The sequence below is a fragment of the Electrophorus electricus genome, chromosome 7 (assembly GCF_013358815.1).
Source record: "Electrophorus electricus isolate fEleEle1 chromosome 7, fEleEle1.pri, whole genome shotgun sequence".
Lineage (NCBI taxonomy): Eukaryota > Metazoa > Chordata > Actinopteri > Gymnotiformes > Gymnotidae > Electrophorus > Electrophorus electricus.
The window spans coordinates 15,569,751-15,587,330 of record NC_049541.1 but is presented as its reverse complement, the minus strand read 5'-3'; the positions used below and the strand labels follow the sequence as shown (position 1 = coordinate 15,587,330).

The 17,580-nt window shown below is 44.4% G+C and overlaps 1 protein-coding gene across 2 annotated transcripts in view; it reads right to left on the bottom strand.

Annotated features, from left to right (window-relative positions):
- grip1 (glutamate receptor interacting protein 1) overlaps positions 1-14,533 on the bottom strand; it is a 185,672-nt gene extending 171,139 nt beyond the window's left edge. The window contains exon 1 of one of the 2 annotated variants that reach the window (XM_035528228.1): positions 14,130-14,533. In XM_035528228.1, coding sequence (XP_035384121.1) covers positions 14,130-14,184 — 55 coding nt within the window. In that variant the 5' untranslated portion in view covers positions 14,185-14,533. The remainder of the gene's footprint in view (positions 1-14,129) is intronic. The other variant, XM_035528229.1, reaches the window with a different exon arrangement.
- Between the last annotated feature and the right edge of the window lie 3,047 nt (positions 14,534-17,580).

Genomic DNA, 17,580 nt, shown 5'->3' with positions numbered 1-17,580 from the left:
ACGCGCCCTGCCCGCCTGAGCTCAGGACGTGAACTCCTTGAACCCTTCTTAAAACAAACATCTGAGGCAAGTGGTTCTGATCCACATCTGTCTGCACTGGCACTGGATGGCAAGATGCTGATTTTGCCTCAGCTTAAAAGGGGAAAGTAGCGCCAGGCACCACAGCTCAATAGGATAAAAGGGTGGTCTTTCAGGATGAGAGAGAGGGAAGACCGTGGGCGGTGAAACATTTTTTAGGCATCCCCTACAGGCGTTCTGACTCTTCCAGTTAGCATCAAAAGGCTCAAAGAAAGACAAGACCCTGAAATGTAAGTAATGCGAGCACTGTACTCCCACGTGGGTCCGTTTAGGTTTAGGATGCCTCCACACCTTTCAGTGCGGGAGCTCCGCCCTCATTTAGAAGATGTGGCTACAGAGCTTTGCCAGTTTAGAAGAACGGCCATGAGCCCGAGCGTCTGACACCCGTGTGAAATGACATCCATCAGCTCTCAAGGAACGAGAACGGAACATGGAAAGGTGATGGGTTATTCGGTAAATGCATCAGAACATCAACAAATCATCTTACTCCACTATTTTTAAAACAGCGTATTGATCTAGACTTCAGGGAAACCACATGTTATCCAAGGTATCTAAAACCTTCAGTTTAAATCACTGAAACTTTCGTAACTGCCAAAATAAAACAAAGCTCTTCGTTTTCATATTCCAGTATAATAAAGATTGCAGTCAAGTATGCTACATTATAGAATTATGGTTATACTGAAATAGTCGTCATGCCAAACACTGCCTGATATAGTGAGCGTTTGTCATTATAGGGCTGCTTTTGGTAGTTGTTATAAGGTTATTATTCATCAGTGGGGCCAGTTTCCCCACACGGTCAAGAAACCTGAGACAGATGGACTTTGGAGGCTAAAGGTTGGGCCAGCCCCAACACATCTACGCCGCTGGGTCACTTCAGCACTGCATCTCATCTCTGGCCTTATCTCCAGCATGAGCACAGCTGCGTGTATGCATGAACACGCGTGGCACGGATTGGCCAATTAGAGAGGATTAGGCCATTAAGTCGTGGGGAAAGCCCTCAGCAGTGAGGCTTAGCAGCCACAGAGAGCCGGGACACTACTGCGTGACGGGTCATTGCACTGGCCTGGAGCTGCCTCTCGAAGCGCACAAGACGCAAGCAGGAGTTTAATCATCTAATCTTGGCTATTTGTTATCTGACAACTCCGTAGTGGCTCAGTATACTTTCAGTCAGTATTACTGTTCATATTGTAGCCCATCATAAACACTCATTATATGATTCTATATAATTTAATTGTATGACATACCACTAAAATGAGCTAAGCTACTTCTTAAGAAGAGGAAATCATCATCTTTTTTTCCAAACCTGACACGCCTTTTTTTGGCTCAAAAGCATTTTCCCCAAATGTCTCTGCCCTTCTGGACTAATGTAAAGGCTTGATTTCAGTATTCAACATCCCTTTACTGAGGCTGGAAACAGCTGGAGGCAACAAATTAGTCAGGACACATTTTGGTGTGACGTGAAACATCCGTAACAGCAAGCCTGTCTCCTGTGAGAGAGGAAGTGGCACATGGCAAAGACACCCCACCCCCTGCGCCCCATTTCCACCAGCTTTCAAGATGGCTGACCTGCCCTCAGCAATTTCCCCTCCGCCCCACCCACCCCCAGCTCCAGTGGAGACGGCTGAAGGCAGCATACTAATGTCCCCCCTGAGCTGACCTGTAGCAACCTGATGGAGAATCAGAATGCAGTTCGCGCATCAACTATTGATGGGAAGTGTGCACTGAAAACACTGAAATCTGGTTCAGAAATTCAGCACGAGTGTGGACGATAATGAGCTCAGTATTTATGAGCCATTAGCAAACTACCTAAAATTCTGACTGATGGGCCACTGTACTGGTTTTCTACTGAAGGCAGGTTTTAATTTTTTTTTAAGAAGTAGTCTTAAAAACCCAAACGGTGAGTTACGCCACAAAACATTCTTTAGTCCATTCTGCTGAGTGTAAATGAGGGTGGCACAAATTGCATTGTTGCTCCTCTCAGGAGGGAAATATACGGCTTTCTCAGGCAGTTTATTTCCATTTACGAGCTTCCTTTCTTGTTTAAGCATTTATCAATTTGTGGCAGGGCATGGGAGGAGCCGGCATTCCTCTCCTGATGAATAATTAGAGGCAGAGCTCTCAGGTCCCGCCAGGCCGCTCTTCAGCTGTCAGGCATCGCTCACTCCCAGAGAGCAGTGAACAGTAAACATCCACGCTGACAGGACCATCCGTCATTAGGGAACAACGCAGGCACGCCGCAGTGTAAATGCGCCCTGCATGAGTGACTATCATGATCAAGTATGAACATAATCACACGTGCCGAGCAAATCGTCTCCGTTTAGCAGTGCGGTCAGCGCAACTCGGGTAGGCCTCGCAGTGATGCAGGCACCGTGAAAGGGCAGGGTGCCACGGGGTCGAGGGTGGACCGGCGCAGCCCGAGGCAGAGCGCATCGAGAACCGGCAGAGCACGGCTCACCGCACACACGGGCCATCGCAGCTTCGCTCATTAGCATGGAGAAGCGCCCTGCACGCACGCACGGCGCAGAGGCAGTGAGCTGACGTTGGGCAGGACAGCTGCCCTCAGGCCAGCCGTGTGGCTAAAGAGCTGCCCAGAGGAGGGCTGGCACTGACGCGAGCGCTCAATTAGCGAGCGGCACTGCGCCCTCCGTGGCCGCTCAGCTCAAATAGCAATGGAGCGCAGCTATTGGTGCCGAGGTCACGCTGTACAGGCAGACAAGGTGGTGATGAGCCACTTGTGGAGGCTACGAGTGCGTCAGGGTGGCGACAGTATTGCAAATGCTGGCACGCACCACAGTCTCAGTGGACCGTTACTGTTGAGACTTAGCCATGTAATGTCTGAGTCACCAGCTAGGAAGAGAGGACATTAGCGCTCGGTGAGCTACCCTTAAAAGCATCAGCGTACATGGCACACAGCTGGTACATGCTACAAATCCTTTGCCCCCTGGCTAGATTACATCTTTGTGAGGAAATCGAAAGCAGGTGTTACATGTCAAGGGCTTTGCTCCGAACCTTTGTTTTGCACCACAACATGTGCGTTAAGGCACAGTGGCACCAAAGGTCACACTAGCACTTGCCCTTGTTCATGGCGTGCAAGACTTGCCAGTGTGTTGCCTAAGGCTGTTTCAATAAAAAAGCAAAAGCTTTAACTAAGCCTAGCAAGTAACCCATCAGCCAGCTTTACTTAACTGGAATTTTGCTGTTTCCCCTGAAGATTCCAGGACTCGCTCTGGGCTCATGGGCAATACATCATGTTCTCTACAGAAGTTTTCCATAAAACTGCCGGACAGGAGGAAAAACCACTTCTCATCCTAAACCCACTGCAGAGTTGATGTCTGCAATAACAGGTCATCAATACAGAGCAGCTCAGCCTTGGCAGGCTCACAGTGCGTGATTGGGTAGTTTGGCTCTCCATGCAGCTGCTGACAGCGACCTCTGCCGTGGCCCCGGCCGTTTCGCTGCTGGCATCGTTAACACCGAGTGTCGCGGGCCAGATCTTAACCACAGTCTCTTTTTTTTAATAAGCGTTATTGGAGATAAAGGGCGGTCCGGCCGTGATTCAGCACACTGGCAGGAGAGGTCGGGGGAGGCGAGGGTGGTGACGATGTGTCCTCGGTGACTGACCCCAATCTGACCCCAATCTGACAGCGTGATCACAGGGCTGTCAGGGGCCCACCTATCCATGGCATCATCACCATGTTGTTTCCAGAACGTGGACGAGCACTTGCGTCTCGCTACAAAGGCGTGAGTGGATTAGATTTGCTGCGCCACCATATAGGTCCATGGATGCAATATTTAAGAAACTGAGTTTCACATACTGTATCTAAACTGCGCTGTTTAACACACCATGGATAATTCAGTAACCATGAGGGCAATCGTTCCAGCACAATGTGATTTGTGGCCATTTGCATACAAGATGTGCGCTTGGGACAGTGCAGTAATTGCATTAAAACACACGTAGAAAAGGACAGCAAGACAATCTTAGGTATCCTCTGTCTCCATCTCTCTCTCTCGGTCTCACCCACACACAAATACACAAGAAGCTAAAAACAAAATAAATGCAGAAGAGCCTTAAAAGTTCATCACAAGAGGAGAACTACACTGCAGTGATGAAAAAACACTATGGCTGGTTAAACCAGTGCCTTTCTGGTCTCTGCAGACCTATACCATTACAAAGTGTAAATGGGTCAGTGCTGCATGCAGGAGTCCAGACTGAATGTCCACATCCTTCTCTTATCCTCCTCCTCTCTGAACTGCATTTGTTTTCAGTAAAAGGCAGCCACAACCTCCAGGTCATAAACTGTCCCCTCACATTACAATCTCTCTTGACTTTCAGAAACAACTCGCTCTGCTGGGTGTGGAGCCACCTCCTCGGCCAAAAGCGCTTGCAGGATACCAACCTTCCGCTGATGTGAAAACGTTATGGTAACCGTGGGGTCGAGAGAAGCTGGGCGCCGTTTACTGAGGGAGCGTTGCGTCCTCTCGTCCATGCAGGGGCAGGAGGCTTTGTCATAGGCTGCTGCCGCAGGGACGCAGCGCACGGTACAGCTGCTGAGGCTGCGTCAGGCTTTAGCGGTGGGCAGCTCTGCCTCACCTGCGTATCTCCCAACCCATGTGACATGCCGTTCCACTGGAAGCTTATCGGTGCCTTCTGTCCTGGCCGATTTTCTTCCGCAGTCGTTCCGAAGACGCCACAATGCCTATCGCTGTTCAACAGGGCCAAGCTTCCTGTCGGCGGTACTTTACAAAGGACGCAGGCTTCCCCAGACTGGTTTTGGAATGCAGACCCTCTACCACAGCAGATATGGCAGTAATGTGTGGAGATATCAGACATGCCAGCAACCTAAAGACCAGCAATGCTTCTGTTCGGTCATCTTCAAAAAAAGTAAGGTGCAGTTGCTCGCAGAGATTACCGTTCTATGGCTCACGCAAATGTAATTAATACACCAACGAACAATCATCCTTGCAACATAGTTCCTCATATTTCATCAACATTTATGGGTCATCTGGAGCCTGATGTCCATGTGTGGCAGAGCAGGCAGAGAGCCAGCAGCATTTGACAGACACAGAGCCCTTTGGAGAAGGTCTGCTTTATTCCTCTCCCAAGTGAACGGAAGGCGAAAAGGAGGCCTCGGGCCATTGCATTTGAAATGATCCCTTGTGTGCGCATTTACATTCCCTTGTTTAAAACATCCCCACAGCAGTCATGTGTCCTCCTCCACTTTTGCTTCACAGAAGGAAACAATTTCCATCTGGGGATCGCTTCATGTTGGTGACAGTACCGATAACAACAGTCGTCACACTCGAATGCAGCCTGTAATTAGGTGAGGATACTCGGCCACAATCTGTGACGTGGCCAAATTAACTCTGGCTGACAGGAAGGAAGAGACGCGAGCGGTGCGAAGGGAAGAGGGCCTTTCCTTCCAGCACGCTCGCTGACAGCAAGCTCCAGTGACCGGAGGCTGGGGAAGTGAAAGCGTAGCTCAATATTAACTGCGCAGCAAGGGACAGGAGCAGCACGGGAGCCTCCCATCGGGTGTTCCTTCAGCTCCTTCAGGCTCCTTTCATGCTCTCGTGCTGAACTGTAGCCAGGTGTATGAAACAGGATGAAAGGAGAATCGGGGTGAGCCGTGCAACGATGGCCGGGCACTGCAATTGTGCGGCTGCAGGTCACCCAGTGAGGGCAGACATCAGATTTTGAGTGACTGACATCAGATTTGGGCCCAAGGTACAAAGGTTTTGAGGGTGACTGAGTCCCTTTGTTACCCGGGCCCCGAGTTTAAATGAAAGAATACGCACAGTCACATTAAAATCATGATCATGAAAATGCAAATCTTCAGGACTGACCAAGAATATTCCCTTATCAAACTTAACATTTCCTGATCAATCATCTAGCTATTTTATGTTTGGAGTTTTATTAAGCTTTAACCCAGGATATCTGCATGGCCTCCTGAGTTCTGGAAGCCAGTGGAGCAAGTCTACACTGTCAGCTGTTTTGTGGACAAGAGAATTATTCACTGTCCAAGAGATCCAGAACAAAAATCAATACAGCTGCTTGAACTGACAGTTGTGACAGTATCAAAGAAGTCCACTGACTATTCTGACAGTGACGAGAAGTACAGAAGAGAGGGGATGGGTTTTGGGTTTTTGCATGCCACACCACCCAACTGAACATGGGGTTGGACAGAGATGTTACCAGGAGCAACGCGAACGTCCATGCCGGTGCCAAGACCCGTTCACGTTGGGAAAACGCGTTGCAGCATTTCATGCTAGCTTACGTGTAAGTGAATCTTCAAACGTAAACTTTCACGAGAATACTTTAGGCTACATTCTGATCACGCAAATCTGGTGTTGATTGCTAAGTATTTTTAAGCCTTTTTCTGTCCATCAAAGTACCAATGTTCAATCTGTTTGCTATAATCTTACTCAAAAAACATTCAAGGAAAAAAAAAAAACAACCAAACAATCAGTGGCATCTTGCCTGTGCTTGATGAGGTCGTATGGAGATAAACAGCATCTCCTGGGGTGATGTTCACTGATTGCAGTATGATGCGCACGTCATTCAGCTCACTCAATCACTGCTGCATTAAAGACATGAGCTCACCTGCACTAAGAGTTACACACAGGAAAATGGGTCCTCTGCATACCACCACTACTATAAACAACCACAGCCAAGCTGGGAAGTGGAACATCAGGGAACACCGAGTCATTTGATCACATCGTAGCCGTTTGTACGCCGAGCCTCCCAGTGACACCTCACAGTTTATGTAGCCACACAAGTATAAATCCAGCAAGGGGCTGTCACTTTGATTACTAGATGTCCTCACCGTTGCAATTATCAGCCATAATTAATGAGAAAGAGAGAAAGCATGGCACTCACAGCAGCTCTCCATATACTGATTGAGCTGCAGTTTCTTACTGCGGCTCATTAGTTCAAAAAGGTCTTCTTTCCATGTTGCACAGTGACAAATTGTATCATTACTCTCCAACCCTTTACCGTACATCGTGGAGGGAACAGTACGTTACAATTAGTATGGCTGAGCTTGTCCTCACGTCATCACGAAGCAAAGACCTTCAGGCTAGGTTAGGTTACATGTTTAATAGGGGTGTAAATATATCTGACTTCACAACAATTTTATTAAATTATAATTCTTTAGGACACAATTCAGATCATGAATTCTTAAATTGTTTTCAAGTGTGTATTTTTATAGGATTCAGAATTGTTTTAAATTCTGACACTACTAGAAACTGACCTTACATTAGACCTAATGAAGGCTAATGTTAGCTCTAGCAAGCAAAACCTTCGGTGATAACATATTTCCGGTATAATGATTTATAGGTGCATCTACACTATAGCTCTACCTTTGGCCAATTCTACCCACTCAAATGTTTCCTGATGATTGTAACTTGTTTCCAGTGGCCTTTGTTGTAAATGAAATATCTAACCATATTCAAACGTTACATAAACAGCATTTCCAGTATATTTACAGTGTTATTACCATACAAACACATTTCAAAAGCATCAGGTTCCCACCTGCCCTGTGGCTGCAACACATTAAAGAGACCAATGAAGGGTAAAACAACTTGCATACATTATACAGCTAGTGCAGTCATCCCATAAGCTGTATATACAGTCTATACGGTCTATGAGTCATTCATTCAAATGAATTCAGAATACAATATTGGTGCCAGGAGTGGTGTATTTCAACTTACACTTGGCTGTACGATGTATGCTTTTAGGTAGATGCTATGTACCCTATTAGGTAGAGCTACAGAGAAGTACCCAACAATAATATGATCACTCAGTTTACACCTTCAAGGTTTTTTATCTTAATTCTTCATTGAAACATCATCATTATTAGAGTTGTGGATAAGAGGCTATTTACCACACCAGCTCCATCATCCCATGATTCCTGATTTGACTCCTGTGTCCTTTCCTGTGAATGCTAAACCGCTGAAAGCCAAGATCCCAAAGTCTGTCAGACAAACAAACGGCACCAAAGTCTAATGCCCAAAGCAATAATGCTAGCAGTCTCCCAGTCTGGAAGCACACTCCAGAGACCAAAGGTCAGCACACATGTCCCAGGCACATATTGGGACCTGTTCAGTAATAACAGCTCAATGGCATACCCTACTGGTCCCCACATTCTCAAGGCTATGCGTGCTTCCAGAGGTTCAGGACACCAACATAAAACTCAGACAGAGTGGCAAGATAAACGGTGATGACCTCTCTCCAAGGAGACAGAAGGGCCACGGGGCCGAACAGTTGCACCGCAATATCTCTCAGTAAATACATTGTGCAAGGCCATTATATTCTTCACAGGCTAGGGACAAAACAGAAAAAAAAAAGAATCACCTCATCTAGTTTCACACAATGTTCATATGCTGAAAACAGGCTAAGCTTTTTGCTCCCAGCAAAATGAGCCCACAATGCACTGCTGTATTATCTTTGTGGATTGAGACTTGTATATACTTGCTGCAAACACGAATGACATCAAAGCCAAACTGCAAACTTGAGGGAGGGGAAAAAACAACAAGAGCAAAAAGCAATTTATTTTCTTTTCTAAAAGCAATCATTCAAAAACCCTGATTTGGACAAGTTACATTTTTTTTTTTTGTGAAAGAGGAAATCAGAAAGACTGTTACAGTCAGACTGCTGAAGTTGCAGAGACCTCGGTAATCAACCTTGCAGTTGAAATAAAAATGTTGACAAAAGCAACACACAAAAATACCTTCAAGTTGTTTCAAAGCTAATGGGGATACTCTTCTCTTTTGTAAACAATGCCTCGAGCTACAGTATTTGCTTAATTAGAAAAAGTGAAGCGTATAATCAGAACGACTTTCCACAGTCAAGATGCAGGAAATCAATGCACGGTGTTGTTCTGGGGCAATGCAAATGACTGATACCCGAGTCCATTCCTGCGAATGATCCAATTATGAAATGTGAACATTTTCACACCTGTATTCTACAACAGCCTCTTGCACCGTACCGTCAGGCCAAACAGTTACCAAGGCCGTATAAGCACCCCCCCCCCCCCCCCCCCCAACAGGTTCTCATAATTATGTCACTAAACAACTCTGGTCACTGCATGTGTCTGATAATTTAGATAATTTGGAGTCGTTTGGACTCTTTTTAGTGTCTCCTTTCACATGTGCAAAACAGCACAGGACATGTTCAAATGCTGAACGCTGATGAGGAGCGAGACGGCAACAAGAGACTTACCTCCATTTGGGTAGAACCAATTAGTGAATGTCTTCCTAACGGATCTGCAACTATGAGCACGGTTAGGTAACCCTACTGAGAAAACCATGCCGAACCGCATCCATGAACAAATGTAGTTGGATCGGTTACTGTCCATATTCAGAACCGTTCAATGCATCAGTGGAAAAGAGGCTAATATAATGTGTGCCAAGGAGGTTTAAACAGAAGTCGATTCATAAGGTGGAGGAGATTAAAGGTGGCGGTCTGAGCTGTCTTGCGCTCGCGTACCATTGCTTCCATCTTTGCCAGAGTGCTGTTGCTGCTTGCATGCAATAATTCACCCTTTGCTACGCCAAATTTATCACTCATTTAATCAGGTCTTTTCAGGCTAACCACTTAGATTGGGCAAGAGCAGAGGCAAGGAAAATCTGTGTGAAATGACTAATGCACTAAGAAAAGAAGAGTCGGTTTTGGATGCTTAAACTTTCATTATTAAAGATCTCACCGCCATGAGAAAAATGACATTTTTAATACAATTGCTCTTGTTCTTGATATTCAGTTTCCCTCCATAAATGAGTGGTAACTGGTTCATAGTGGTAACTGTTGCTGCCTTTGGCTATGGTGAGAAACTGGGTGAGACCAGCTAAATGGTACTAGCCAACTGTCTGTGCCCGGTCGGGTATAGTCAATCCTTGATTTCCATTTAGTACAGAGCATATTGCTAGTAAACTTAAAGTGCAGGATCGCCAAAGGTGCTCTTCACTCTTCCAGCAGAAGGGCCGACATCAGCTTTGGGTAGTGCACACAGACCTACCATGCTTGGTCAAAAAATAAATACACAGCAGGTGCAACCTAATTAAATAATTCAGTGGAAAAGGGCCATAATTTAACTGAGTGAAACAAGAAACTACACCTCCAGTAATTAATTCATTAGAGAGGCACAGAATAAGCATGGTGTACTCTGGACTCATTTTTTAAGTAAATGATTTTAAAAGCACAGAGACGGAGAGTTTAACTGAAGTTAAATTGTAACATATCTTATTAAAACAGTGGTAATCTTGAACCATTTCAGAGCCAGGCCTGAAAGGTCTCCTTGAGTCTGGCGGCGAAATCCACGGGAAAGAAGAAGAATTAAACTCAACATCATGGCCAAGAAGCCCCATAACATATTTGGCCCTTGTTTATCCTTGCCTTATTAGGAGGGTCCACTCACCCATCTCCCCTTCCTCTTCAAACCCAATTACATGCCACAGTGGCAGGCTACAGTGCAGCAGATCGTGATGATTTGCATGCTGGGCACTAACGGCATCCGGGATTAGCCACTGCATACACCATTCGGTGTGAAACCACAACATCATTTCAGCGCACGGACACACACAGACATACCAGGACTGAAGACAGAGAAAAGAAATTAAAAACCTTGTGAAAATGCATTCCATTAAGCTTCTCTCCCTTTTCCACACCTCTCCACCTATGACCCAAATGGTTTGGTCCTGAATTAACTGAAGCTTGCCACGATTAACTAATAATGCATTAGTTGAAGATACTTTAAGTTTGTGAATTTAGTAAAGCTATTTGAATTATTCCCACTGTTGGTGATAATGCCTGCTATGACTCACTTAAAGCGTATACAAATGACCATGCTTTATGCATAAGCAATTAACCTTGTGCAGGGCCATAAGATAGTACTGAATGTCTCAGTTTTGCTGTGACCCAAACATAGCGTGCTATAGTTTAGGCTCTGCTCCATCAAGCTAGAGCATATTCATGTAACTAGTTAGCCAGTTGGTTGTTGCCAAGCGCTGCACTTTTAGCACAGCATGCACTTGCATGATATTGCCCTATTTTTGCAGCTGTGACAAATCTAGGAAATTTTGCATGCTTTTGCATCATTCAGACTTAACAGAAACCTCCGATTTCTGAAGAATTTTGCATGATACTGACAACAAATTTATCGCCAAAATGAAAAATAAAAAAATGGCATCTTTAATTGACTAGTTTTATAAACACACTTCCTGGTTAGAGCTAATCAAAATCACCATTTTGTTTAATTTACACATTCAATGTTTGATAAACATTTCCGAAAAACAAAAGCATCATCTCAAACAAGAGGCCCCTGTATAAACAGACCACATTCACCCCTCCATATCACAAGTACAATGAAGAGCGTAGAGGGATTAGGAGGAGAGCAGCAGATGAAGTCAGTGTCGTCCATGTCATGAAAGATGATGTCATTAGTGCCAGGATGAAATGGGATTATCTGTTGCAACTGGTTATTCCAGATTTTCATAAACCTTAAATAAGAGGTTATGAGTTGATAGAAAAATGTAACAGTACGACTGTACTAATTTGTGGTTGTCAACTTTAGACTTTGCCACGATACAACACAATTTCAATTTGTAAGGCACCGATTAAATATTTAGGGACATTTCACTTTACCACTATAGGATTACTTTCAGTAATTTACAATCAATATGACTGATAGACTGAGGGAACACATTTTATCTTTATTTCAGCTCACTATACAATCAGGTTATTAAACATTTATTAGCTGTTTGAAAGAAAAAAACCGATTACTGTCATTTTTCAATTCTAATCACACAACAATGTGGGAAACACATTAATGATCATTTCATTCACAAATATTTGTACTGCCTTTGAACTTTTCAATACTGATTTAGTCACTTGCCACTTTAATAGAAACACCTGCCTTGTACCAACATTTAAAGGCCACATGACCGATACCCTGACATTGCTCATTATCTACACCTCTCATAAAGGAGCATTTGATAATTGTACAATTCAGATGCTCTAGCTCATCTTTAGCATATCTGTCAGTGTGCGCAGTTTATCACCCTTGCACTACTTGGTTCATCAGGGTTCATTTCTGACAACAGGACCCATGGTCATCAGGCATTAGTTGGCTGGTGGACCTTTTTCAGCACTGACTCTGTAGTCATGTAGCAGTGCGAGCTGAACATAAAGAACAGCAACATTGTTGGGGTGTTTACACACGTCTGGACGCAGTTGACCACCCAAAACTATCCAACCAACAGCAGGTCCTGTGGCCAGAAACTGACCACTGATGAAGTGCTAGAGAATTGCTTAGACAACTGTGCATGGGATGTGAAGACCCTATAGACCTGCAAGGTGTTGCTAATAAAATAGGTGGAGACTGATGTATATACACTGGATGGACTGACTCGCAATGTATCCATTAGAATCAGTGTAGGCCTATTGTTACAGCCCTAGTACCAATGCTAATAAGCTTGACTAACCATCACTGAAATACAGAGCTCCAACAGGCATGATGACATATAAATGATGCTCACCCAAAGAAAGCCTTTACATACACCAGAGTGTGGGGCTATATCTCCTCCATATATTTGAATTTCCTGACATAAGAATGCATACAGCCTGACACAGCTCATATTTCTCCCTCTGCCCTGCAGAATCTCCGACTCTTCCACTCCAGCACGGCCACGGTGAAGTATGGGCTTCAGAGGGAAATGTTTCTTCTGAGAAACACGATCACAAGACTACCAAAGTACATGCAGTATGGATCAATCATTTAAAACCGCAATCCATGTAACTATGACCAGATTCCACATTACCAGAATTAGAGAATATGGTGAATAATTCACATTTTGCTCGCTAAAAAGGCAATTCTTTGTACAGTTTAGGCAATTGGTTCTTCATCTGTGAATTCTTGACGATGTTAATGGTAAAGATTACCAGCCCAATTGAATACAAAATAATCCTTCCAATATGTCCATAAAATCTAGATATCAGAAGCCTAGCACACTGTAATGATGTGTAGATTAGTTTCCCCATGGACTTGTACATGGCATGTTCACACTGCCCTGACCTGCTCATTTTCAGGCAAAAAAAACATAGCCTACTCTACCGTATATGGTCAAGTGCAGATTACTTACTGCTCTGACATGCACACCGCTCCTACATTTGAACTCCTCATGCATGGCTGTGCTGTATTATATTTCATTCGATTCTCAGCGGTAGCAGAGGCGTCTGTATATTTTAAAGAGCCAAAGTAACCCAACGTAAACGAGCATTATACGTTGGCTTTAAGCAGACTGCTCCTCGCGTAAGTAACGACGACTAGCAAACTGCAAGGCATGCCCTGCAGCCGTGGATACTTTTTAGCGGTGGACTACTATTCACTATAGCATGTGAAGCGCCAATCGTCTAAGTGTTTGAAAAGGGAAACAGTAGGTTTACCTTTCACTACAAACACTGGAGATGGTTAAATACACACCAATAACGAATATTTTTGTCCTTCCTGCTGCACATGCCCCCCCCCCACCCACCCACGAGTAGCAACTGTCTGAAATTACAGGACCGTAGGCTGCATAAAACACGAAGGACTTTTAACGCCACAAATGGCTTTTACAATGCACTCCTACTTACACATGTACTACACACGTCTCATAACATGTCGGTGCTCGGAGATTGAACCTAGCGAGCGAACAGCCCGGGCTACATGTGAACGGGAAAGCAACTGGCGTTACAGACTACAGGATGGCGATTTGAGAAAGAGCCCACCGACCAAGCAGAATACTCGCCGCGGCGCCCGTAATAATAGTCCACTCGCTGCGGCGCCCGTAAAAACAGTCCACTCGCAGCAACCACAAAGTGGCCAAAAAGTTGACACAATAAGGTGCGAAACGTATCAGCAATCGACCGTAAACACCAACCGTCCTGGCAGCCGCTGTAACAAACTGCTGGTGTAAACACCAGGTTAAATAAACAGCCCAACTTTCGCTCCCATGCACGGCGTCGGCACGCTGTGGGGAGCCCAGCGCGGTCGGAAAAGCACGGTGGAAAAGCGTACCTCCTTCTTGGTCGGCTTGAAGGCAAGCGGGGATGTTCTTTTTCCAACCCGGCATTTTTGTAGCGTCGCTTGCACTCAGAGTGTATCAAACGTAAACCTCGGGCGCACTTCAGTCTCGGCACATGCTCCGTTCGCGTTCATTTCCCTCAGGCCTCCTCCTTTCCCAGTGGCCGCTGTAGTGTAACGCCGTGTCTCCCTCAGCCTCGCTCTGCAGCGAGCAGACAGAAGGTGGAGGTGGCCACTACAGCCCGACACACGGGGGACTCTCCTGCCGTCGCTTCCACCGCCGATCTGTACTGATACACGTAATTAAAACCTGCTTATGAAAAATGCGAACATTTCATTAAGGTACTTTAAGATAAATCAAACAGCGCGGATTTGAAAAGTGTACACGCGGCGCGATGGTCCACTCCGGCGTTGTAGCTGAATTGGCAACGTCTTCATTCATTCATATTACGGGGCGCGGGACCTGCATGGCTGCAGTTTGATTTGACATCATACATGTATTGCTTCCTTATTAAGTAGCAAATCTATTTTGGCATTATTAAATCAAATCTCTGCATCTATCAAATATCACGAACAGGAAATATCTGCATGTATAGACATTTTTAGTATTTCAAAGTAGACTTTACTAATAATACACAAACGTTATGTATACATATACGAATGAAGTCCTGCAGGCTTATCCATTCCTCATAGCTTCTTATTACCTAAGCAAAATCAATATTTATTTCCAGCAGACTATGACGGATAACCTAAAAACAGACATGCTCATATTTACGCATGGTACTTTCTGGAAGTAAATAAGTCGACAAAACCTTACAATATTAAACAGTGTAAATTAAGAAAAGATTTCTGAGCCACAAATAAATTTAGCCAGAAATGTTTGATGCAATTCTTGATTGTTAATTATTAAATGAACTAATTATGTCACCTCCTGGCCAAGCTGTTGTTTGTTCGTTTGCTGAATTGGTTTTGTTTTTTGAATGAATGAGTGTCACTAACTGGAGGGAGACATTTCTGGAGGGCACTGTGGCACATCCGCTGCCTGCTTTTGCCAACAGTGCTTTGCCTCCTCAGCCCTTCCTTTCCCCGACTCTGTCCGAGGGACGTCAGCAGCTCTCGCACCGGTCACAGCGCACGCTGCAGGATAAAGATGCTCTAATGAAGCCTGCTGGGTGGAGCTGGAGACCCAAAGCGCAATCCCATCTTTACACCCATTCCTTCATCTGTCCATCCAACCACTCACCCCGAGGCAACATCCAAAGACACGGTGGAACATCCAAAGACACACGGTGGAAGACGCACAAAAGGAAATGGAGCGGCATGTCTGTGTTAAGGGAGTCACTGGCCTTCATTACTGCATCCAAAGTTCTAAGGAAAGGGGTGGAGTAGGTTTTGTGTAAAATGCAAGCCCATTTAATCCGCTGCTATACTAATATCTCACATACAGGCCTTTATGATCAATTTGTCTTCCTCAGTTCCTGTTAGCCTGTAGTAGAGATGGTTGCTATAGTTAAGTAACACATGGGTTAGCAAAACAACAAAGGTTAGCAAAGGCTATACAAAAAAAAAAAAAGGTTATGCACTGACCTAATTCTTAAAGGCATCAGTAACACCACAGCAATATTGAGGCTGGCAAAGAAAACAACTAATGATGTTCCCCAAGGCACATTAATGTTGTCCATTTGTATGCTGTATTATTGTGTTTCTTACTTTGCATGTGTGTGGTAAAAGCTCATTTCAAGGCAGTCCAACCCTATGAGAGCTTCAGCAAATTTCCACCTGCATTCAGCTTGGCGAGCTGAAGTGCTTTGGAGGTGAGTGCGGAAGAGAAAATGGATTTTGTCACTGAAGCACGCCATGTGATTATACATATGTGGCCAAGCTGACGTATCAAAAAGCAAGGAGCTTCAAATTCTTAAAAGCTTCTAACCTCCTTATCAGTCACCCTTCTCTCATAATTGAGGGAAAGCTTTTGCATGTTGATTTAAAATTCCGCACCTCCAACTATCCATTATGCTTAATTATCAGAAGTTATTTAGAAATTAGCATCTTATTAGCAGAATCAAATGAGTTCTGGAAATTGGCTCAATTTATAATCCACCTTGAAAGAACAGTCTTAAAGTCTTAATAACCCTTTCTTAAATAATTGCTATTGCAGAAAGCTCATATCCTAAAGTTCCAATAAATTACTTCTCAGTTTTTCATCATATGGTCGATATCGTCACAGTCCTATATTTTTTTCTGAAGGTAAGCATTTACCTTTCAGATAATTGAACATGTCATCTACCTTGTGCACAAAGCACTCTCACTGGACCTTTATAGGCAGATAGAGAGTCAATTATTCTTACTCTTTGATTGATATTAATACAGACTTGTTGTTTCCTGGAGATTTTTGTGCAATAAATCATTAGGGTCACATTCTGCTGTTACTGTCACAGCTATGAATATGAAGTGTGGAAAAAGCAGGTATGATGACAAAGGTGGCTCTGAAAATTTCTCTGGTTATTAATTGTACCACTTTCTAAAGAACTAGCACTCTGCACTCTGCTGGTGAGAAACAGGCTTGACCACAGGTGGTCTGCCAGGAATGAAGCAGGGAGAAGTATGGAACTACAGTTGCAACTTGTAACCACTAAATGTGGTAAAAAGACAGATGAAATAAAATATAAACGGGCCTGTCTAGAGTGGGTGAACAGGTCTGTCTGTTCAAAAATTTACTGCTTATAGAAAAATAATTAGTAGCCATTTATATTGGTGGCTTGTTTCAGCAATATCTTTTTGTCATGACACCGCAGTAACCTGCGTTGCATAGATGCAGGTGACAAGGATGATGGCATTTTTGCTCTCAGCTGTCAATGCTAATAGCAGTCTCGCAGCCAAGTCTGATTCACGATTCTGACCTTTAAAAAAGAGGAGCACTGGCTAAGCAGCCAGGATACTGCACATAGGCCACAACGCCACAATCCCCTGTGCTGTCTCTGCCTAACACCCGAGCAAATGCAGGTGCAGTACGGTATGTTTAACCCCTTTTAGAAGTTGGAGCAGCAGGGCTTTTAAAAAAAAGGGAGGCACACGTAGACAAGTGAGAGAGAGAGGAAGAAACATAAATACATAGAAAGAAAGAAAGAAAGAAAGAAAGAAAGAAAGAAAGAAAGAAAGAAAGAAAGAAAGAAAGAAAAAGAAAGAAAGAAAGAAAATGCTGTCTCAGATTTTGGCAAGAGATCACATCATGCTTTAATCCCAAGCATATAGTGCTTAGAGCAGGGCCCAAGCCAACTGCTGAGGACCTGCCCTGCTCTACCATGCCTGTCTGCCTGCCTGACACAGAGTGATTCATGGGGTAGTGCTAGCGCTTAGAGTCTCTCAGGGCAATCAAATGCAATGTGATTTCTGCTTCAATCACAGTGCTTTAGTGGCCATTACTTCACTTGTTTGTGTGGCAGAA